The sequence below is a fragment of the Peromyscus eremicus genome, chromosome 4, assembly GCF_949786415.1.
Source record: "Peromyscus eremicus chromosome 4, PerEre_H2_v1, whole genome shotgun sequence".
Lineage (NCBI taxonomy): Eukaryota > Metazoa > Chordata > Mammalia > Rodentia > Cricetidae > Peromyscus > Peromyscus eremicus.
In genome coordinates, this window is record NC_081419.1 from 20,848,623 (window position 1) to 20,872,803 (window position 24,181).

Genomic DNA, 24,181 nt, shown 5'->3' on the forward strand with positions numbered 1-24,181 from the left:
CAAGAGGAACTTCAGCCAATTTCCTTGATGATGTGGAAAACTGCAAGATTTTACCATGATACAGAGCAGTAAAAGGCTCTGCAGTGATGATGATGAAACAAACTTTTCATTTAATCCAACAGACCCAGTCATGTGGAGGTGAAAAAGCCAGGTAAAGACATGATACAGAACTCACAAAATTCCCGGTGAGAGAACCCAGTGCAGAATAAAGGGGTCTAGAATAAGATAATCATGCAAGACTCATTATTAAATAATCTCTGACATATTCCTGGAACCAGGAATAAATAGAATGCCATACTTTGAAGTTTCTAGTGAACAAGGATCCAGAGAACCCATAATAGTTATGGTCTTTTGTCATATGGAGCAGCGTTCTTAAACAATCAGCTAAGAAAAAAGACAACAACTTTGTTTGGATATTTCAGCCCCATATATTGCTATAATCTAAAATTGAATTACAACAATGTTCCACATCAGGCCTGAAGTCAGTAGATTAGAAAATCTATCTTCCCTGTACAAGAACTGAGAGCAACAAGCATGATGTAAAAGAAGTCCCTGGTGTATGCCCACCTATAAGTTCAGAGTCAGTAGACAGTGGAAGGGGATCTGGTTATGAGACTTGCAAAATATAATTAGGAAATACAATAGGAAGGTAGTAGTATGTGAACTGATGGATACATGAGAGTACACAAGAAGTATGAGTCGTTTCAGTCATATATTTTTACTTGCTCCAAACCCCTGTCACAAACAACAACATCAGCAAACTCTATAAACTGATTTTATAACTATCCACCTAAAAACTGGGTATAGAAATGAAAACGCAGCCATAAAAGGTGCTAGTCATGAACATTTCTATGATCAATGTGAATTAGTTAGAACAATGTTTGCTTATAACTGACACTTTACACTAAAGGACAAATTCCAAATACTTTATGAGTGGACAGAAATCTTATTGATCAAAAGATGTTTCACAAAACTAAGTGTGCTGCTCCTGAACTATTCTAGATCATCAAAGTGAGCCAAAGAAGAGGGATTACCTCTGAATCTGTATTGGTGAACTTATTTAGGCCACTCCACGTAGTTAAAAGGAGATTTATTTAATGGCGTAACTTACAAATTAAGGGATAGGTAGGTCGCGGGGTCTGGGGAAGGTGTATCACAGTCCAGCGGTGTTCTCTGGAGCTCTGCTTGGTCTACCTCAACCATCCAGCGTCCTGGAACCAAGAGAGTGTCCGCCGATCCGGATCTCGGGTCCCCAGGCGCCTCCCTTGGCCCCGCCTTGTAGGCGTGACAGTTGCCGAAGTCTCAATGGGGGTTGGAACTTCCAGAACAAAGCTGGAATGGCTACCCACTACATCTCCCCCTTTTTGTCTAAATAAGAAAGTTCTAACCTAATACAAGACTATATACAAAGGAATGGTTATCAAATATTGTCCAGGAATAATGAGGGATAATGACCTAGATAAGATGGAACTACAACCAATGCAAACAATATCAAGCAAGAAACACATATTAAAATCCAGAGAAGTATAGAGCATAGATAAATGGCATGTTACAAAGATCATTCCAAAAGGTGTCCTACCCTAAAGAACCTGAATCTAATACTTAATATGTTCTATCTACTAAGTTGTAACTATAACTGCTAGTCTTCAATCCCATCAAAGACCTGAGAAGGAATATAATGGTACCTGAGAAATGGTAGATGGATGCAAGCAACTTTCGGGAATCTTGCGAGAGTAGACCGAGACAGCTGGCAGCCTGGACAAACAGCCTCACGGACTACTCCATGATCCTAAAATTTTCTTTCTGTCTCCAGAAGATACAGCGCCCCCCTCCAGCAGGAAGTAGTAAGAGAAGCTACGCCCAAATTCCCAAATATACCAAGCTGGCTTTAGAGATGGAATTGGCTCACTCCCCCTCTAAACCCAGACATATTGCTCAAAAAAAAAAAAAAAATGGTTAAGAGATTCTTGTGTCCCAAATCAGAAGAGCCCTCTGGTGTGGGACAGAGAAAAAACAATATTTTTATTTAAATCAGGTTGATTATAAATACAATCTCTTTCTAAAACAAAAAGGGGATAGTTTAGATATGATAGGATGAAAGGGTAGATTAATGAACCTACTTTTAAAGAGTAACAACTTGTTTAAAATGTTTTACATTGCTATAGATTTTAGTTTATTGATACAAGTTTAAACTTAATTTTGTTATACTGTATATATATTTCTATTCTTGTTTGAGGTATTATGTTTATGTAACTCATTTAAAATTATAATGGATAATTAAAAAATAGATTAATAATTAGTCATCTATGATAATCATATTTGTAGCCATGTTAGTTAAGTCTTTTAGGTATACATAGTTATATTTCAGATAGATGGGTAGTCTTCAAACACTTCAAAGACCTACAGAATATGGCATTTAAAATGTTTTAAAAATTTAGACTTTCTGGACAGTGAGACATGTCTGCTCCTGACAGCACCGATTTACTTCAGAGAGGAGGATGGGCATCGAAGACACTCCATACGGAGTTTATCTTCACCTTGACAAAAATAGCCATTTGGGCAAGAAACTGTTCTTGCCTGGACTGCCTGATCAACTGGACATGCAGGACCCATACAAAGGTGACCACTGAACTTTGCTTGACAAAATGGTCCTTCAGGTTCCTGCTTTGCAGAGAAAACTGCCAGACATTCTACAGGACACAGAGAAAAGTGAATAAGAGACTCTAGGCCTGTGGGCTGAAGACAGATGCCCCAACTTTACAAGAGAACTTTGAATGACTGTCCAGGCTGCCAGCTGTCTCTGTCTACCCTACAAGACTCCTAAAAGTTGCTTATATCCTTCTCCATTTCTCAGGTAGTAGTATATCCTTCTGAGGTCTTTGATGTGGTTAAAGACTAGATACTTACAATTTTCCTTAGTGATAATAAAAGATAAGTTAGATATAAAACCTTAAACTTACAAATATAAGATAGATAGGATCTCTTCTTTAATATTGTAACTGTAATTCTTGCTTGATAATTGTTTTGTTATATGTAATTTTACTATGTTAAAGTTAAAACCTTCCTTTTTAAGAAAAGAAAAGGGGAAGTGCTGTGGGATGGTCTATATGTCAAGTGTGTTGCTGATTGGTCAGTAAATAAATCACTGATTGGCCATTGGCTAGGCAGGAAGTATAGGCGGGACAAGGAAAAGAATTCTGGGAAGTGGAAGGCTGAGAGGGGGACACTGCCAGCCGCCATGAGGAGAAGGAAGATGTAAAGTACCGGTAAGCCACAAGCCACGTGGCAAAGTAAAGATTAATAGAAATGGGCTAAATATAAGAGTAAGAGCTAGACAATAACAGGCCTGAGCTAATGGCCAAGCAGTTTAAATAATGTAAGAGTCTGTGTGTTTATTTTATAAGTGGGCTCTGGGACTGGCGGGACTTGGTGGCGGGAGCTGGAGAGAAATTCTCAAGCAACAAATCTGTTCTTCACAAGCGACCAAAGAATACTTCAGAGTGCAATGGCAGGTGACAAGTAGGCAAGTCTGTGTTCATAGTAAGTGCTGCAGACAGTGCAGAACTGTTTTCAGGCTTTGATTTGAAACTCTGCTCTGAGATACAGGAAGATCTCTCTTTGGGGACAAAGGTAATAGGGTCACTTGCCATTTGGAATTGCTTGAGGAGCCTCCGTATCCCTCCCTCAGGAAGAAATGCAATAAAACTGTTTGGCTTTCTTTTCCTCCAGTAATAGGCTTGCTTTAATACTGGGAATCTATTGCCGTAACAAAGGAAACAATATTTCCAGTTCATTTAATGTGTTGAAGTGAAGAAAAAACAAAAGAACTTCTCATCCATGGTTACTGTTGGGACAGAAGACCAGGGATTTGGGAAGATTTAGTCACAAAATAAAAACAGTCTTAAGATGACACTGTTCACATCTAGTGAATAGTGAAAGATAAGTTAATGTGGTCACTGTTATTACAGAAATGTATGCATAAAATATCATTACATTACATATATATGAATAATGCAATATATAGTTACCAAAAACATTTAAAATTAAAGATAAGATAAGTTTTATGGCTAATTTCCTGTGTGGTCTCCTAAAGGTGATGGAAGGTAGTTGCAGAGCAGAGAGAGCCATGGAGACTGAATTCTAGCTGCCAAGTCACATTCCCAGGACCCAGGAAGCATAAGCTAAGGAACATGATCAGGCTTACTGAGACTCAATACAAGTGTTTCTTCCAGTTTTCACATTTCATATTTCAGTATTTTCTCTGACGATGTGATTTAAACTTCTCTGAATTGTTCAATCCTTAGACTCTTTTGCAGGGTTAATCAACATCTAGCATCCAGTTATATTTTGTTCTATAGTTTTCTCACCAGGCAATAAGACTTTTAGAATAAGCAGTGGGCTGGTTGTATTCTGCTGCATGTGTAGTACCTAAAGAGGGATTTGGCATAGATTGCTGATGCTCAATATGGCCTAAGCAATGGTATTGGCTACTGGGTAAGAACACAACACCACTGGGACTGGAGAAACAGATCGATAGTTAACAGCATTTGTTGCTCTTAAAGAAGACTGGTGTTCAGTTCCCAGCACAGACATCAGAAAGTTCACAGCTGTCTATGACTCCAACTCCTGGAGATCCAATGCCTCTGGTTTCTATAGGTACTTGCACTCCTGTGCACATACCCAAATGCAGACACATATCTAGACATAATTAAAAATGAATCTTAAAAATAGGAAAAAAAACACCAATATTATTGGTTTCCTAACCACTAATTACTGCTTTTGTTTTGTTTGTTTTGTTTTTTTTTTGTTTTGTTTTGTTTTGTTTTTCGAGACAGGGTTTCTCTGTGTAGCCCTGGCTGTCCTGGAACTCACTCTGTAGACCTGGCTGACCTCAAACTCAGAGATCTGCTTGCCCCTGCCTCCTAATTGCCACCACTACCCAGCTCCCCACCCACCTCCACAACTGCTGCTATAAAAGAGTAAAATAAAACATATTATTTTGAAAACTGATAAGAAAATTAGCCTGTATAAGGAAGTGACTCGTGAATGTTCACATTTAGCGATAAAATTCATAGAACCTAATGTAGATTAAAGTATTTAGACATGATGGAATTATTTCAAAACTTTAAAAATGAGTGAAGCAGGGCTATTGAGATGGTCCAGCAGAAAAGGTGCTTTCTGTCAAGCCTGACAACCTGAGTTCAATGTCTGAGATCCACCTGGAGCAAAGGAGAGAAGTGACTCCAGCAAATTATCCTCTGACCTCCAAGTGCATACCATGCATTGTGTATCCCCCAGGAACAATCAATAAAAAAATGCAATCATTTTAATGACTGAAATATAGTAGAATATGGAATTGTGCTCATGAATTGAAGGTCAGTATTTAAAGCTACTAGCTATCTTGAAATTAAAGATAACAATTAAGTCTCATGTGTCTATTTTTAGGACTCAAATTATTCAAATTAAAGATAGTTACTTCTATTATATTCTATAGCATGAAAACAACCTAACTGAATCATCTGTTTAATTAAAAATACATCAACATAAAGTAGTACTCAACTATCAATTTAACGATGAAAATATTTCTGTTGTTAAAATTATAAGTGTTCCCAAATAAATGGTGACACAAATGAAAACTGCTCTGATGTGTGTGTGTGTGTGTGTGTGTGTGTGTGTGTGTGTGTGTAACAGAGACAGAGACACAGAGTGAACGTGTGCCTGTGTGTGAGTGTGTTTGAGTTTGAATGTGTGCGTGTGGGAATATGTGTATATGCTCTTTGAAAACACGCTATTTTCTTTCCCTCCCATTTTTGTTCAGCACCAAGTTTGTTCTCTTCACTTTCTTGCTGAATCCAGACACTCCACTATTCTCTCTCAGCTTCCACCCAGAAACAGTTACTTTGACACTGGTAGTATGAAAAATCAGATTCTGACCCATTTCTTCACAGTGACTATAATTAGGATGCATATATAATTATAACGAATATGTAAATAAAATACACATATAATTTGTATATTCATGATTTTAGCTTGTTACACCTGATCCACACAGTAAAGTCATTCAATGAAATAGACTAGAGACAATATGGTCAGGGGAAAAAAAACATTAAATTTGCTAAGGAGAGATGGTGGTATGTCTTTTGACAATGAAATGTTTTAAATGGATGCCTGTAGCCAAATAGACTCCTTAATTCTGTGTTCCAGATCCTTCAAGTGATCAGGCTCACTGCCCAGGGCAGTTGGAAGGTCACATGGTATCAGTAGGAGGTGTCTAGCCTTGGTTAAGATATGATTTGTGGTGAACCTGACAGCAAACTAAATGCCTGAAGGGGCCTATCAGGAGGTAATAGTGCTGCTATTTTCTCACAATGAGGTACAGATGGGAGGAGGAAAGATACTTGGTGGTTCCCCATAATTTCCCTTTATTCTCTCCTGTTTATAGTTAGATAAAACAGTCACAAACAAAAATTATTGCCTTTCTTAAAAGAAGGAAAACAAAAACAAAGAACGATAAATTATTCCTAAGCTAAAATTTGACTTCTAAAACAGCAATTCTCATCACTTATGTTGAATCAGAATTTGCTGGGAACCTGGGGACACAGGCTTCTCCCCACGCCCCTCCCCCACCTGAATATTTTATTTTGCTAGTGCGTAGGTTGAATCAGTTAAACCAACCTGGCTTGAATCATAGGTATAAGATTCCCATGCTCAGAACTCTAATAGTATGAACTGAACTGAACGCAATGCTATTTATGGCTCACATGTCAAGTTGTGATTAATTCTGCATTTCACCATGATTACCCTGAGTTTGCAAATGTGCACAGGAGAGCCATGCTTTCTCTGAACTTGAGCACTAAACATTCCCCCACACTCAGATAAAGAAAGGTTGTGCATTCCAGACTGTCCATTATAGGCTTCACTCTTATTTTTTTCAGAATCATTCAAAATACTGTCATTTTATATAATAGATTTTCTTTAAAAAAAATTAAGTCACTACCTTCGAGGCAAAGCCACACCTGTTAACCAAAAGAATGAGGAGGGAACAGCCTCTGTCACTTCCTTTCAACTGGTTTCATGTAAAATGAACACCTGAAAACACATTCTAGCACATGTTGAAGAAGAAAATAAAGTGTGGCAAAACAGAAAAAGTATTAAAATTCATAATCAAAGCCCACCTAGCTCCAGTACAGCTGGGCGTCTTTGGATGTGTTGCTTCTATTCTTTGGGAGTCTATGGTTGTGTACCAAACACTTCTAAGAAGTCCCTGGCTATAGTGACCATGGATCGTCAACACAGGCAACGCTCAGCAGGGCTGCTCTCCTGCTCCTCATGGAGTCAGTGGGTAAAGAAGGCGATCACATGAAGGCCCCTTCTACCAACTTTCTGGGAAGCTGAACACTGGAGCAGGAATCTTAGGGCTTCCATACAGCCCCAGCACTAATCCAGGTGATGGCTCTGTGTAGCTGTGCCTCCCCATCACCAATCAGTCCACAACTTCCTGGGTATGTGCCTTAAGAGAACAATGTGGAAGCTGAAAAGCATTTTATGCCACAGCACTGTGAAGTCCATAGGACAGCCTAGCCACAGGCTTGCCCAAATCCCACTGGAGGGAACACAGTGCACCCATCCATGCATGAGCATGTACAGCAGGAGCTAGCAAGTAGTCATTTTGGAAGCTACAATCTGCTGCTCTCCCATGTACCTCACACGAAAAATAATCAGGTTGGAACAGATCTTTGTTGAGGTGTTGTCACATCAGAAATTCAGAAAGTCCATAGTAAAATGAAATATGATTTTTGTTCAAGAGACCTGAGGCAGCTCATGCACTATTAATATTCTGGGATTGTGGAGGACTTCAGAAAATGAGTATCTTTGGATGTGTATAAAGCATTTAAATCTGCAAACAATGTATTTTCTTTTCTGTATCTAAGAGTATTTGTGATTGCAAATGCAAGACTATTTTCAAAGTGCACAATTTCCAGGACAGAGGGCAGGTTGATTGTTCCATCCCATTTAGTCTTTCTGTTCAACAACATAATTATTATCATGGCTCATTTACATTTGGAACACCAGATGTGATAGCATGAGCTGTTAACACATTACTATCACTAGGACTTTTTAAAGTCTTATTATATCGTTATATTATTAATCCGTGTCATAATAAAAGTGAGGCCATTTTCTCCTTAATGATATATCAGATACTAACAAAGTAAGAGCTTAAAAAAAAAAACAAATCAATGTCACCAGTGTTAATTTTTTTTGTCAATAAACAAAGTTAATCTGCTCAAAAATATAGAAGACTATATAGATCAATTATAGTGAACACATTGGAATAAGATGTAGGCAACTCTCTAAGGCCAAATGTAAGGAAATTATTCATATATGTGCACACACATTCAAATGCTACATCCTGGCTTCAAGAGTTAAATTTGTCTTGGTATGTAATAATTTATTTCAATATTATTGTTACCAGTCATTCACAAAGAGTGTTTCTACAAGCGAAATGGTTTAAGAGCCCTTTCTGCAAGTGAATGAGTTTACAATATGGTGAGTTCATTAAGCAAAGCATGCATACCAGCTGGTCCTCATTCTTCTAATGGACAGATTGAAAGCTGAAACTCAAATTCAAAAGGCTAAAACACAAGGTCACATCACTTACCAATATCAATCTTGTAACTTAGTGGCTAATGTGACAAAGGGATACTTCAAATGTCTTATTGTTACTCTATCATTTCACAAAAGGGAAATGAAAAAAGCATGACAGTAAACCTCCAATTAATTCCACAGACCCTCTAAATCTAGCTGCAAATATGCAAATGTTCCTCTATCATGAGTGGAGGTTTAAATGGTCCTGATGTGTTTCTTTGGAAGGAAACGTTCATCTCTGACCTGAATGTAAACTCAGTCTTTGCCTACACTGTCACCACTCTACACGATGCTTTACATGTAAACCCCACAGACATTACAGAGTGGAAAAAAAAAAAAAAACTACGGCAATGCAAATGAGCTTTAATTTTCAAAGCAGAAGAAATTAATGTTCAAAAATTCTTTAGGTGGTCATCACACTATGCAAGGGCTCTCAAAATTTTCACCATAATTTCTAGGGCAGTTGGAAATGTAATTTCTCTTTTAAATTCCATACAAAATATTCATTCTAACACCAAGAGAAATTTAACTCCTCTTTTGAGATTCCTCTTAAGAAAATTAGATTTTGAGTCTTACAAGTTGATCAACGGAAAAAAAAATCCTTATTTAGAGAAAGAATTTTAAACCATGTTAAATTCATTCTCGTTCATGAAAGTCGGTATTTTTTTCTGTCTGAAATATTGGTATTATGGTCATCACTATACTAAGAGTCTTGGGACAGTAATTACTAAGTAAAGAAAAATTAACTGGTGCTTCTGTAGAGGACACACATTTCCAATACTCACAAAGAGAGCAGAGAGCACCATAGGGAGACTTTCCATCAGTTTAAACAGGAAGGGTTTCTATAGCCACTGAACAGAACATCACTAACTTGAATGACAGGAAATGAACAGATTAAAATTTGAGATTTTTCTAATGGATGGTGTTTCTTTACACACTATTTGTGAATAATTTTGTCATACAACTATATCAAATCAGTTTTTAAACAGAATGCAACTCTTAGAGAAGCTTTAAGTTCACAGCTAACACTGAGAAATTAGAGATTTCATTCAGATTCTAATATGCACAAGCTTCACTCACTACCAAATTTCAATACTAAAGTGGTGCACTTGGTAAAACTGATGACAATGTATATAATGACCATCATGAACATCCTGAGCAGTGCAGTGCATAATTTACATTCCAGTTCACTTTTGGTAATACTAGGTATTATCCTCTGGGTTTTGACAGCTGGATTATGATAGGTATTCACACTTTACACTCAAAGAGAGAAGGACTGCCTTGCACTACACAAGGAGTGTTAGAAAACATTTTTGATGAATTTAAAGTTAGCACTGTTACCCAAGCTGATGAAATAAAGTTAGATAGTTCTTAAAAGGAGATGTGTTGTTATGATAGCCTATCTTAGTATTAAAAAAATAGTTATTGTTACTTCAGACATTTCACTCTTTAGGAACAACCGTCTCATGTCATACATTTTCTAAATTTGCTTTTGTCTGCCATTTCAGAAAAATCCTTCAATAAAAGCTATCAACCTCTCTGCCCACTTTAAATGGTCAGAATCTGGAAGAGTCTTCATACAGTAACTTAGACAAAGCTGACAACTCTCGCCGGGAAAGCTGTTTGAGAAAAGTGATTTCAAGAAATAACTCATAGCGGTCTCTCACTGCTTGGGAATATGGAGATGTAGGACAATAGAATTGCTAGCGTGGATAATTTTTTCATTGTCACCAAGTTAGGATGTGGTGCCAAGTTAGCTTTAACTACTCATATGTTGAGTTCCAGTGCTATCTCCAGAATCCCTGTTCAGTTTCGTAGCCAAAAGGCAATGGCAACGTACCCTGCAACCATCACCAATTCTTCATGCCAGCGTGGCCTGCGAGAGTTCCCGTGGCGGTGGGCTGCCTCCCATTGCTCACTGTGGCTGAAGCAGTTTGTCATCAGATAATGCACTAGTGAAAAAACAGAACTGGTTTCTTCGGTTTAGAAATTGGCTTCATTTACTTGTTTGTTTTTCATGTTGCTGAATGCTAACAGAACAGTGGTAGCTATGAGTTAAGTAGAAAAAGGATCAGATCAAATCAAAACAATAAACTGTAATGTGCTTGTCAGAATATAAGAAACTGGAAGAGATTGCTTAAGGGTTATGAATCTCTGTCTGTGGAGTATTGTAAACAGTCAAGAGAAGAATAACACCCAGTGCAGTTAACAGTCTGTTTCTCTTCTAGCTTTTCAGCTGTTCAAATTCCAGTACTGATAGGTAGCACGAGAGGCAGTGCCCTACAGGCTATTTGTAGGACCATCTATTTTCTTGGCCAATGGTCATTACTATGTATGTGAGCTAAACTGTCTGTGCCAATTACTACACTCTGTTCATCAGGGAGAATACTCAGGGTGACATGCTGGTATGTCTGTTGCTTTGCTTGTACACCAGACATTAAGATAATGAAAACACTGACATCATATTTTAATTCAACTTCTAGCCATATTTGAAAAGTTATTAAATACTAACTAGGAATATTCACAATTTTCATTTTGTTTCCTGTGACATATTACTCTGACCAATAGAGAGTAGAAATACTAAGATTTATCATTGGTTTCTATTCAAAACCACCTTTAAAATGTCTTTATTATTATAATTTTCAAAATATAGTATACTATTTTAGTGGTAAAGCAATTGATACTTGGAGTTCAATTGGCTCAGATTTTAATTTATAGATACAATAAAAGGATATTAATGAGTATATTAGCATACTCAATTATTTGTAATATTCCTATAAATCCTATTAACTAAAAATAAATGATAATTAAATAAAACTGTGGGCATCTATCATCAAATCATCATTAAAAAATAATTAAAATGAGTTGGGGAAGTAATAATGATTGCTTCAACCATCACCTCCTTATTGCAGTTTCAGTCTCTATTTGAATAAATATTCTAAAATTATTTTATTAAAGTCATGGAACATTTGGAAAATTATGAAAACAGAAATAAATCCACTAATACAATTCTACATTGTCCACACCTATTAATATTTTACACATTAATATTCTGCTGTTTTCAAAATGCAAATTAATTTTTATTGATATCATTTTATCTTCTTTTTATTAAGTACCATTCTAGCATAATACTTTTCTATGCTTTGATCAATCATCTATAAATATTATTTATGATATAAGCACACTACTTATGAAAAAATATATGCTGGCAGTGGTAGTGCACTCCTTTAATCCCTGCACTTAGGAGGCAGAGGCAGGCAAATCTTTGAGTTCCAGGACAGTCTGGTCTACAAAGTGAGTTCCAAGACAGCCAGAGATACGCAGAGAAACTCTGTCTCAAAAAATACATAAATAAACAAAAAAGAAGAAAACTATATATTTTTAAAAGACTATTTTTATTTTAAAGTTATGTGTGTGTGAGAGAGAGAGGAGGGAGGGAAGAGATGACAGAGAGAGAGAGAGATAAAGAGAGAGAGAGAGAGAGAGAGAGAGAGAGAGAGAGAGAGAGAGAGAGAGAGAGAGAGGTGAGCAAACAGGTATTAGTGGGGGCCTGAAGAGGGTGTTGAATCCTTTGGAGGGAGCCAGAGCCATAGGTTTCTCAACCTTTCAAAACAGCGTTACTTGCTGGGAGCCAAGTGTTCAAACACAAAACTTTTGGGGGGGACATGGTAGATCCAACCCTTACAAACATTGTTGATAATACAAAGCAGCCATCGGAGTTTAGCCTTATGATGCATAGAAATAACACATACAAAAAAAAAAAAAAACTTCTAATGATGTGATAGGTAGTCTTTAGTGTGGTCTCTGTGATCATCAACACCTGAAATTCCAGTTTTGAATCCTTTCCTTGGGGAGTGGTCTGGGTCTAGTTACTAGCTTTAAGTAAGTAGAGTATAGCAAATGTGGGAAACCACTAGTGAGGTTAAATTGTACAAGCTTGGCTTCATTTTGCATGGATCTCCTCTCCTGTATTCACTAGATGTCACAGTAGGTAGTTTCACGTTATGAAGTGACCACAGAGAGGTGTGGAACAAAGATGGTAACCGGTAAGAAACTGTGGTGTTCTGCTCAACAGTTAGTAAGGAACTCCGTGCTGACATAAGCCATGCAGGTGAGCTTAGAAGCAGATCTTCCCTGATTGAGCCTTCTCTTGAGACAACACAAATAGCCTTGACAACCAAAGAGCCAGTTGAAACTGACCCACAGAATCTGTGGATAATAAATGTTTCTTCTTTAAAGCTGTTGTGGTGTGATGACTGAAGCAAATGTTGTGGGACCCATGAGATATTATTTCTCTTTCTCCTCTACAGTGACTACAATGATGATCTCTCTAGGATACCTCTCATGTAGCTGTGCCGTTTTCCTTCTATCCCTTTTTCCAAGAGAGCCCTAACCTTTACTGTCACCATTTCTGCAAACCCTGAGCCCTGCAGTTGCCTGCCACTGTCTGAACTGGGTGTGAGACACTAAGTGCTGAATACTGCATACTTATGTCATTCATCTTTCTATGCTTCGTACTATGCTTTTTTTCCCCAGTATTTTTGAGTTCTGGAAACTGAACTTGGGTCCTTTTATATACTGGACAACATCACCAACCTGCAATTCATGGTTTGCATAAATCTCAAAAACGAAATTTCATTTATCAACTCAGAAGTTAGACTTTAATCTGGACCTCACCAAAACACTCTCCTCAATCTTCTTGCTAAGCCCATCTTAAAGTAAATGTATCACCTTTCCTGAAACACTATTTTAACTAATTAAATGACAGCAATACATGTAAGTGCCATGCAATGTAGTAAAAATTGCTCCTCATATATAACATTGGGATTTGGTAGTCTTATTTTAATTTCCTCTACTTTCAATCCTCTTTCTGCCTAATTTCTGGTGGGTACCCATGTCCATTTCTAAGATTTTCTATTTCAGCTAAGACTTCCTTCTAAACACACACACACACACACACCATACATAGAACTAATTGGTTGTTTTTCTCCACTTTTAACTCTCAAAAGGGTCCATTTATTTCTTATTGCCCTTTGAGAACAATAATGCCAAATAACAAAATAAAATTAAAGCTAGATCCATAGCTTATAGCCAGTCAGAAAGTCATTAAATAATTTCCCCTTTTTTCCAATAACTAGAGAACCTTTCAGTTGATTCCAAACTAATGGCCAAAAGTCTCAGAAGCCGAATCACAGCTTTTATTTTTTCTTAAAGAGATGTCAAAAAGACAAATGGACTAATAAGTCTTTTGTTTTCTTAAATTGGATGGAGGAAAGGATGGTCTAATACGTCCTTGGTTTTCTTAAATTGGGCGGAGGGAAATTTCTCAGGATTGAAGTAACATAGAATAATGCTTACGTTGCCAGTGTTGGTCACAAAGGAGATTTTTTCAAATACCGCTTGACATGTCTGTGTAGTCTGGAAAAGGATACTGAGAAGATACCGATGATGTCGGTGTATTGTGTAGGTAACAGTAATTTGGAAAACAAAATCAAAAGATTAAATTTTTAAAAAAAATTTTCTCTTCACCTTTCTGTACTGGACCTCTTTATGGTGTTTCCTTACAGGTGCAGTATGAATCCTTCAGCTGGACCTTCAGAGAAATCCCAACTACTGGGAGTCTTTCTTTGTACTGCAGAACAAATCCCAGAGTGAGAAGCTACTCTTGTTAGAAGTGTTGGCTACTTTGATTTTTTTTTTTTTAAAAATCATTTGTTAATAGGATCCAGAACCAGATGATATCCCACACAATGGATTACAAAGGAATTATTATTGATATTGTCATGCCTTTTGTTTTTGAGACAGGACCTTACTCTGTTGCGCAGGCTGGCCTAGAATTCACTGTACAGTTCAGGTCGACCTTTAACTCAGGCCAATCATTCTGTGTCAGCCTCTGAGGTGCTGGGATTATGAATCATTACAGATGAGGATAAAGCTACTCATTCAAATATGTTCCCTGTCTTGGTTAGGGTTTCTATTGCTGCAAGAAATGCCATGACCAAAAAGCAAGGTGGGGAGGAAAGGGGTTATTCAATTTAAATTTCCACGTTGCTGTTCATCAGGACAGGAACTGATAGAAAGGAGCTCAAACAGGGCAGGAACCTGGAGACAGGAGCTGATGCAAAGGCCATGGATAGGTACTGCTTACTAGCTTGCTCCTCATGGCTTGTTCATCCTGCTTTCTTATAGTGCCCAAGACCACCATCCCAGGGAGGGCACTATCCATCCTTGGCTGGGCCCTCCACCATTGATCTCTAGTTGATAAAATGCCTTATAGCTTGTTCTCTTGGAGGCATTTCCTGAACTGAGCCTCCTTCCTCTCTGATGACATTAGCTTGTATCAAGTTGACACACAAAACCAGCCAGTACATTCACTAAGAAAATGTATCAACCTCCGAGTTCCTGTTAATAATTTACTGTGAATTAGTATAACAAGGACTTTGGTGACCAGAGCTCATAGCATTGAGGAGAAAGTAAAGAAACCTCAGGGAATCAGATGTGAGAGTGGTTCTGCTGAGGAGAATCTTACAGGAAACACAGACGCACAGTGTAATCCAGGCAAGGAATGAAGACAGGGATAGAACTCTGGTCACAAGGACTTCCTGTGAACCAGCCAAAGCTGTCATGAGAAGCCTGGAATGACTAAGAATGTCCATACAGTGTTCAGTATCATTCAATCAGTGATAAAGAAGCCAATGGAGATCCCAATTAAGTCAACAAAAACGATTAGGAAGTCCCCACTGTGCATTTCTGAGATTTTTTTAGTTTATCAACAGTGAAAGAATTCAGATACCTAACAAATGCTATTTTTTTCAAGTTTTGGAGTTTAGAAATAATCAGACTATCCTGAGATATTTCTAATAACTTGTTTATCTTACAATGCCTGTATGATGTTCATGGCATTTTCTTTTGGATAGAATTAATGAGGGTTTTTTTTTTTCTGATGGTAGTATTCTATACCTTGAAGGACTTACTATGTTTTACTATCTGCTAACTGTTCACATGTCTTAAAGATATATTTTTGAAGCAAGTTCGAAATGACAACACAAATAGTTTTGCTTCACAGTCATAAGAACACAAAGAAGTAGAATCTGCTCTAAAAATTTACTTTGTAGCCAAGGAAATGGTTTTCTTAAAATTGAAAAAAATGTCCCTATGCAAGAGATTATATTTATTAAGCTATTGCTGTTACTGATGTGAGAAAAATTCTTTCTATAAATCTTCTGTGGCTTTAGTTGGTGACAAAATGTTTACTAGAAAAATATTTGTGAATTAATTCCTTTATAGACATCATAGAAACCAATAACAGACAGACAGAGAGATCTTCTCTTGAAAGCCATCTACCTGTTTAGTTACTAAATGTGTTTTAAAAAAATCATATGACTCAGTATATAAATCAAGTTGATACAAGATCTTCAACAGGCACACATTTTCAGAAATAGGATGTGATATCATTAAATAATACTTGCAAGAGTCTCAATAAGAATTTTTTCAACCACTATAAGTATAAGATAACATAGGAAAACAGGCCCCTGACTTGTCATATTTCAATTCCTTTACCTGCAGTATTGGAAAGCACTACAAGGTGATATCAAATGCTTCTTTTTTTCTAGTAACAAAATGTTGAGGCATATGAAAATGTGGGAAGACTAAGGAGGCAGTTTTCAAGTCTATAGGAAACATTCACAGTGTAAAGGCTGAGGTTATTTCCTTACATAATCTCTTTTTGTTTGTTTGTTTGTTTGTTTTTTGTTTTTTTTGTTTTTGTTTTGTTTTTTGTTTTGTTTTGTTTTCCGAGACAGGGTTTCTCTGTGTAGCTTTGCGCTTTTCCTGGAACTCACTTGGTAGCCCAGGCTGGCCTCGAACTCATAGAGATCCGCCTGGCTCTGCCTCCCAAGTGCTGGGATTAAAGGCGTGCGCCACCACCGCCCGGCTCTTTTTTGTTTTCTTAAACACATTTTCTAGGATTGAGAAAACTGGTCAAAAACCAGAGAGTGTCCTATAAAACCTCTACTTGCTGTTAGTATCTCCCAGCAGAATAACATATTTGTCCATTTGATGAGCTAACCTTGGCACATCTGTAGTTATATTAGCATTCATCCCCACGTTGAACAGAGTATAGATGGGACAAGTGTACAGTAGGTCTCTCCTATCCACAGGGTTATATATTATGCCTCCTAGTGGCTGTATGAGACCCCGAGTAATGCTATCTTATATGTGAGAGCACTGCAAAGCAGAAAGCACAGCTCAGAGTAGAGACTACTATAAAATGATTAATGATTCCGTAATTAATGTCCCAGATGGATAAAAGTAGGACATGTGGGGCTTTCCTCATGCTGTTCTGTCATAGAACAACTTAAACTTATGACTTGTTATATTGGGAAATTTTTATGCAGTTTTTCACACTAGGATTGACCATGGATGACCACAAAAGGGGCAGCCATTGGTAAGGAGATACTCTTTCACACAAGCCCTCCCCTAAGCACTCCCCTAAGCTGTTACTGTTTCAGTAGTTCAGCATATGACTTATCACAAAGGCATTAAATTATTTCTCACAATAGGTGCCAGACAAGGACATCCAAACAATGGCCCTTAGTCCTTGTTTATCATAAGCAAGCTGTGAAGTTCTATATCTAGTAGATAATAATCAATATTTGTTGAATTGAATAGGATGACAGAAATATGAACAAAAGCGATAAAAGATTACAAAAACGAGTACAGGCTTGGAAATTTTAAACAATTCATCATTCTCTGAGTAGAATGTCATTGTTTGATTATTATGAAAACCTTGTAAATACCCCCAAAGGGATGGGAGCTGAATAGATCACACCTTACTGAAGATTACAAAATGGGTGGAGGGAAGGATTTTGTTTGAAGTCTTTTCTTCTTACTAAAACATATCTTTTTAAAGCATCAAATGCCATGTTCATTCATCAGGAGGAACACCACCCAGCAGGCAAAGATTTTCTAAGCTCATTTTTCTTTTCCCTATGTGGAATGGGACTTTTCCACTGAAGAGATAAAAAACTGCTTTGAACATTTTAAATCTAGCCACAGGGTCCTCTTTCCTCACTGGCTAGTCTCCAGAAGAGCTTCATCTGTTGGAAAACAGTCCTTTCACTGAAGAAAGGTTTAATTTTTCAGGACTAATGCCAGAACAAATCAGGTCTGCTAATCTTTATGAAAGGTACAGGTTTTATCAATATAACCCTATAAATTATGATGATGTAACAATGTCCACAGATGACTCTAACTACTAAACAGACTTCTTCTCCATCAGTGATGGGAGCCATCTGAGGAGAAAAAGTCGTAACCATTTCTGTCCTGTAGTTATTTGAAAAAAAAAATATCACTTATCTGAGTTTTTATTCATCTCAGTTCTGTGACTGACAAAAAAAAAATTGGCACTTCACCTTAGAGAAAAAAGAAAATCAGGACAGTATGCACTGATTTAACTAAATTGTATCATCACAACTGATTAACATTAGCAAAGGCAACTGAACTTAAAATGTCCGGACACATGTTACATTCTTTTCACTGTACATGGTACCTAAAAGTTTCACAATTCTTCTACAACTTTCATTAACTTATTAATGTAAAGTGATTTTGTCTGACATCACTGTCCCAAAACTCCAATACAGAACATGTAGGATGGAAACATGCGTGACATTCAGTGTCTGAGCTCTGTGTTCCTTGCATCTGTTGTCTGTAAAAAAAAAAAAAAAAATCTGTGGGAGTTTAGAGGAAATGGTCATTAAGTTCCTGAGATGAGTGTCAATAATGGATAAAGAGACAGACTAGCTGCAGGGAGAATACTGGAAAAACTTATAACTGTGTAACATATAAAGATCGCTTGGAGAAAATGTAGATAGAGGTTGACAAGACAAGCTTATTTGTTTTCTCTCTATGTGGAATAATCCAATTATTTTTATTTCTTCCATCCTGAAGTAAATTCTCTCCACAACATCACAAGCATGCATATTGTCTTTAATGATATTATAAATCAAGTAATGGGGCTCATTCTAATTCTCATAAATCTTCAAAAGGCAGTGAGGTGAAGGAGACCACACAACACATGGGAAGCACAAAAGTCTTGTGAAATTGTTGGAGCCCATAATACTCTCACCCACACCATCATCTCATTAGTATGTCTGGTAGTTGTCTAAGCACTGTATGCTAGTCTCTGAGATTGGCATTTCAGGATTGTGTGCAGATGGTAATGTTCCTAATCTTTAAGTATCTGCTTCACAGATTGATAATGAGGTGGGTGTAGTGTTTATCTTCACTAGAGAAATCATCCCTAATCAATTCCTCCTGCCCCAAGTAGTAAAGAAACGCCTACTGCTCTATGCAAATAACTGTCTAGATACATACCACCAGGAAAGAAAAAGACAAATATTTTGTTATTTACATTTTATGCCATAACTTGTATGTTTTTTATTTGATGTGATTACAAATTTTGAGTATCATGTGTATTGCATATTGTGTCAAATGTCTAGATGTTTCTGCAATATTTCAGAAATAAGGAAACTGAGATGAAAATACACAAATACATACTTTGCCTGAAACCAAAGAGCTCTGAGTGATTTGAGTGGGCCCTGGAGTCCACGGTGTCCAGTGCTAAACTAGGGCTTCTCTAGATATTGCTTGACTAATCTTTGCATTTGCCACTGTCTCATTGCGAAGCAGGTGTTGCATTGCTACCTTTTGCTGGCAGCAGAGAAAATAATTAATGCCTGAACACTATTCCTACATGATAAACCTGAATATTTCCACATTTAGAGTTGAGTCATCTAAAATATTTTTTACTGGAACTCTACATTAAACATTTAGCTTCTTCTTGAAGTGGGTAGAGGTTAATGCAGAGGCTCATTGTCTTAGTTAGGGTTTCTATTGCTGTGAAGAGACACCATGACCATCACAACTCTTATAAAGAAAACATTTAATTGTGGTGGCTTACAGTTTCAGAGGTTTTAGTCCTTTATCACCATGGTGGGACACGGCAGCATGCAGACAGTCATGGTGCCAGAAAAGAAGCTGAGGGTTCTACATCTTGATCCTCAGGCAACAGTTGGTCCCACACTGGGCATAGCTTGAGCATAAGAGACCTCAAAGCCTCCACAGTGACACACTTCCTCCAACAAGACCACACCTACTCCAACAAGGCCACACCTCCTGCTAGTGCCACTCCCTATGGGGCCATTTTCTTTCAAACCATCACCCTCATGAGTGGTCAAAGTGCCAAGTATTTGTACCCACAAGTACTTAGCTGTGTATGGATATATATAATCACCTCCCCCTGTTAGGTCCAGGACTTTGTGAAGAGTAGGTAGAGAAAATGTAAGAGTTGACATCTGAGCTATGAAATTCAGAGTTCTGGACATAGCTGTTGCTCCTATTAACTCACAACACCAGCAGTTAACTGCACTACATCAAACTAGCCTAAACTCAAGCACAAATTGGGGAGGGTCCCCCAAAAATCTACCTTTTGCAGAGGAACCATTAGAAGTTGATGATTCCTTAGGGAGGAAAGTTACTCTCCTTTGGAAACCTGGCATCTGGTACATGCTCGCATAACAGCAGATGTGCACACCCAGGAATGTATGGCCATCACTAATTATACTCAAGGAGCTATTAATGACAGCCAAAATGGAGGCTATGAAGTTGAGATGGTGATGTGGTTGGGAGTGCTAGAAAGGGCTAAAGGGTGGACATAGATTTTCAAAATAATTATAAAAATGTATGAAACTTTCAAAGAATAAATAACAAGTATTTTTAAAAATATCTAGTTGACATAGTAGAGAGGAACAGAATTTTATCTGAAACTAATCATTTCTGCTGGTGAAAAGATATTTCAATATGAATTAAGAATATTATATTAGCAATTACTGAATTATTGAAACAAGTAGATGAATATAGCTTACAAAGAAAATTATACTTTATTATTAAATTTAGCCTTCTTCAGGCCATAAAACCTCAGAGAGTGAATTTAACTGCTACACATAATTAGTTTACTCTTAAAATTTTTGTTATTGACAGAATCAAAATATTAAAATCTTCTTAATTTTAATATTTCTCTTTCTTGGAAATTAAGCATATATTTCCAAAGATCATTAATGAGTCTTTCAAACAATCAAATATGAAATATGAGCTAACATATGAGACCTTGTACTAAGTTAAAATGTATATATGTATATAAAAGCTTTCATAAGTTCAAATTATCTTAGTTTTTCACTCAAGGAATCATATAAAATTGTAAAAATAAGTCATGTGTATAAAAATCAAGGTATATTATACAATGTAAGGTAATAAATCTTCCATAAACAATAAAGTGGTTTGATCAATGATAGGTCAAAAATTGTAATATGCTTTTGGCAGAATTACCATAATGCTTAATAAAACATTTCTTGCTGGAATTTCCTTTTGAAGAAAGCATTTCTAAAAATATCAGAAGTTTGGAAGCTGAAGAAATGGCTCAGTGGCTAACAGCACTAGCTGCTGTTGTAGAGGACCTGGGTTCAGTTTTGAGCACCAGGATGTCCACGTAAGTCCTGCCTCTGTGGACATTTCATGCATGTATGTACATACATACATTCAGGCTTATACACATAAACCTAAAATAATTAAATAAATCTTTAAAATACAAACAAACACAGGGCATTTGTGTCTATGTGATGTCTAGGATTTGGTCTAAGATAACTTATTTAAGAAAAGTGGTCTTTTTTGTTTTTTTGTTTGTTTGTTTGGTTTTTTTTTTTTTTTGGTTTTTTTTTCAAGACAGGGTTTCTCTGTAGTTTTGGTGCCTGTCTTGGATCTTGCTCTGTAGACCAGGCTGGCCTTGAACTCAGAGATCAGCATGACTCTGCCTCCCAAGTTGCTAGGATTAACGGCGTGCGCCGCCGCCGCCACCACCTGGAGAAAAGTGGTCTTTGTACTGGATGTAGGGGCAAACACCCTTAATATCAGCACTCATGGCATAGATACAAGCAGATTTCTGTGAGTTTAAAGCCTGGTATACATAGTGAGCTCCAGACCAGCAAAAAAATAAAAATAAAATAAAATAAACAAATAACAATAAAAAATATGGAAAGAAAACAGGAGAGTCATTTTGAACCATTTCTGAAGATCCCCCAAATTTTCAAAAACCAAAATGTATTACAGCAAGGGAAAAAACAAAACAAAACCAAACAAAACAACAATTTTGCCACTAGAAGAGCATGTACTCATAAACAGAGATCAAAAACATAAAGATCCATCATCTTGATTTTACGTGTATGAGTGTTTTGTCTACATATATGTAGAGCATATGAGTGTCTGGTTCCTGTGAACGCCAGACAGGATGTCAGACCGTGTGGAAGTAGAGTTAGGAAGAGCAGTGAGGCACCTGCTGGAACTGAACCTGTGCGCTCTGCAAGAGAAACAGGCATTCTTTACCACTGAACCAACTCTTCAGCCCAAAGATTATTTTTAACATTCAAGAATTCTTTATTTTAATATGATAAATCAGAGAGCTATGAGCTTTTTAATATTAGATATGTTTTTACATTACAGGAACACTAAATTCTGTGTGAGCATTTCAACCCTAAAACATGAACTCAGGAAACATGGACCTTAGTTAAGATTAGAGGCCAACAAATTTGTTCTTATAACTTTAAAATCTTTATGCAGAATAAGAGATGTAAATAATAAACAAGATGAGACAGCCACCATTAACGTTCCTGCTGCGTCTGACTTTAGCAGTTACCTGCGCCCAACTTGTTGGTTCCAGTACATTCAGCAGTGTTTACCATTAATTTCCTGTGTTAAATTTCACCAGCCACAGCCATCTTGTGGTCTTTGGTTGTTTTCTTCCATTATTTATAAAAGCACATGGAATTGAAGCAGCTCTGCTTACCCACACATACTACATTAAAAGTGATAGAAATTATCTTATCATTGATTATACATTAAGAAAATATTTTCAATAAGAGTATACCTTAAGAATTCAATAGATCAGAATTTTTTATTCAGGATATTTTTATATTTATAACTAGATGAAAGTAAAATAACCATTTGAAAAAAGAAAATAGCCAATTGTCAAACATAGAATACAAATATTACTGTTTAGAACGAAAAAAATACTTGATTTTTTTGCAGACAAAGTGTAATTAGAACAATTTGTAATAGGCTGATAAAATCATCCTTAATTCATTTTCAACTTGACTATCCAAGTACAGATTGAAAGTCATATTGCCATTATGTGCTCTGAATCAAGAGAGCATTGTACTTAAATTGTTAATGAAATCCACTTACCTGCATGGAAGTCTATGCCCACAGCAAATGCAGTTCCTGATATAGGCATCAGAGCATCCATTTTGTCACTTGGTTCAAGAGGTATCCCCCGGATTCCCTCATGAACAGAGTACATGAGAAAAGATTCTATACCTAAATGAAGGAATGAAAGTTCAAAATGAATATTTCACATAACAATACATTGATACCATTTCCAGAATAGTAATTCATAATAGTGAATATATTTCTTAGCTTCATGAAGCTTCTCTAATTGTGCAGTTTCCATGACTGAAATATATGTAAGCCGTGGCCCTGAAACTCTGGTGTGCACTACAATCTCCCAAAGGGTTTTATGGATCACAGGTCACATCCCAGGAGCCAAATGGCTGAAGCTGAAAGTTTCTCTGTCAGCAATTCCCTTGGGATGAGAAGATCATAGGTAGAAGCTCAGAAGTGAATCATTTCCAGAATGTCTGGCCTCACAGACAAAGGGCATTCTGTCTTCACTAAAATATAAGTATGCACTTGTTACTGTAGAATAATAGCTTATGATATACACAACTACATCATTGTTATTGTTGTAATAGATATTTAGAGTTTTTAAGGTACACAGTCCATTTCTTAAGTGCTTTAGATTCAAATGGGCCAAGAAATAAGGTACTAAGTTTTGCCCTGAATACATTTTTGAATTTCATAATGATGTCCTACTAAAATAAACACATAGATATAAGCTTACTACCAGAGGTCCATATGCTAATGCTTATGAATTTTCTAATATATTGGAAAATACATATATTTTATTATTAACATACACACATATATATATATTTATTATTAAAATAAAATTATCTGTATTTAAATGTGTCTACTACCTCCTAATCACAAAAACTTGTTGTTAGTTATTGTCCTCATGCCTCAGTTTTATGATACATCAAATTGGGTGACATGGATCCAATTTATCAATTTACAAAGAGGGAAGTAAGCTAGAAAGTTTCAATATCCTTTAAACCGAGTCTGGCATAGAATAATTGCCATTCACATATTCTATTTCAAGTGAAGTAAGTCATAATTCTGATGTATTTTCTCTAATTGGATTGGGGCATTTTTAAGGTAAAACAGTTCTTATCATTGGCTACACAATATGGCTAAAGAAACCAACATTTTGCCGGGCGGTGGTGGCGCACGCCTTTAATCCCAGCACTTGGGAGGCAGAGCCAGGCGGATCTCTGTGAGTTCGAGGCCTGCCTGGGCTACCAAGTGAGTC

At 36.8% G+C, this 24,181-nt stretch overlaps 1 protein-coding gene across 1 annotated transcript in view; it reads right to left on the reverse strand.

Moving 5' to 3' along the window:
• Positions 1 to 24,181, reverse strand: part of Lrp1b (LDL receptor related protein 1B) — a 1,617,914-nt gene that overhangs the window by 545,838 nt on the left and 1,047,895 nt on the right. Inside the window, exon 35 of the mRNA XM_059258831.1 lies at positions 22,939 to 23,070. Coding sequence (XP_059114814.1) covers positions 22,939 to 23,070 — 132 coding nt within the window. The remainder of the gene's footprint in view (positions 1 to 22,938; positions 23,071 to 24,181) is intronic.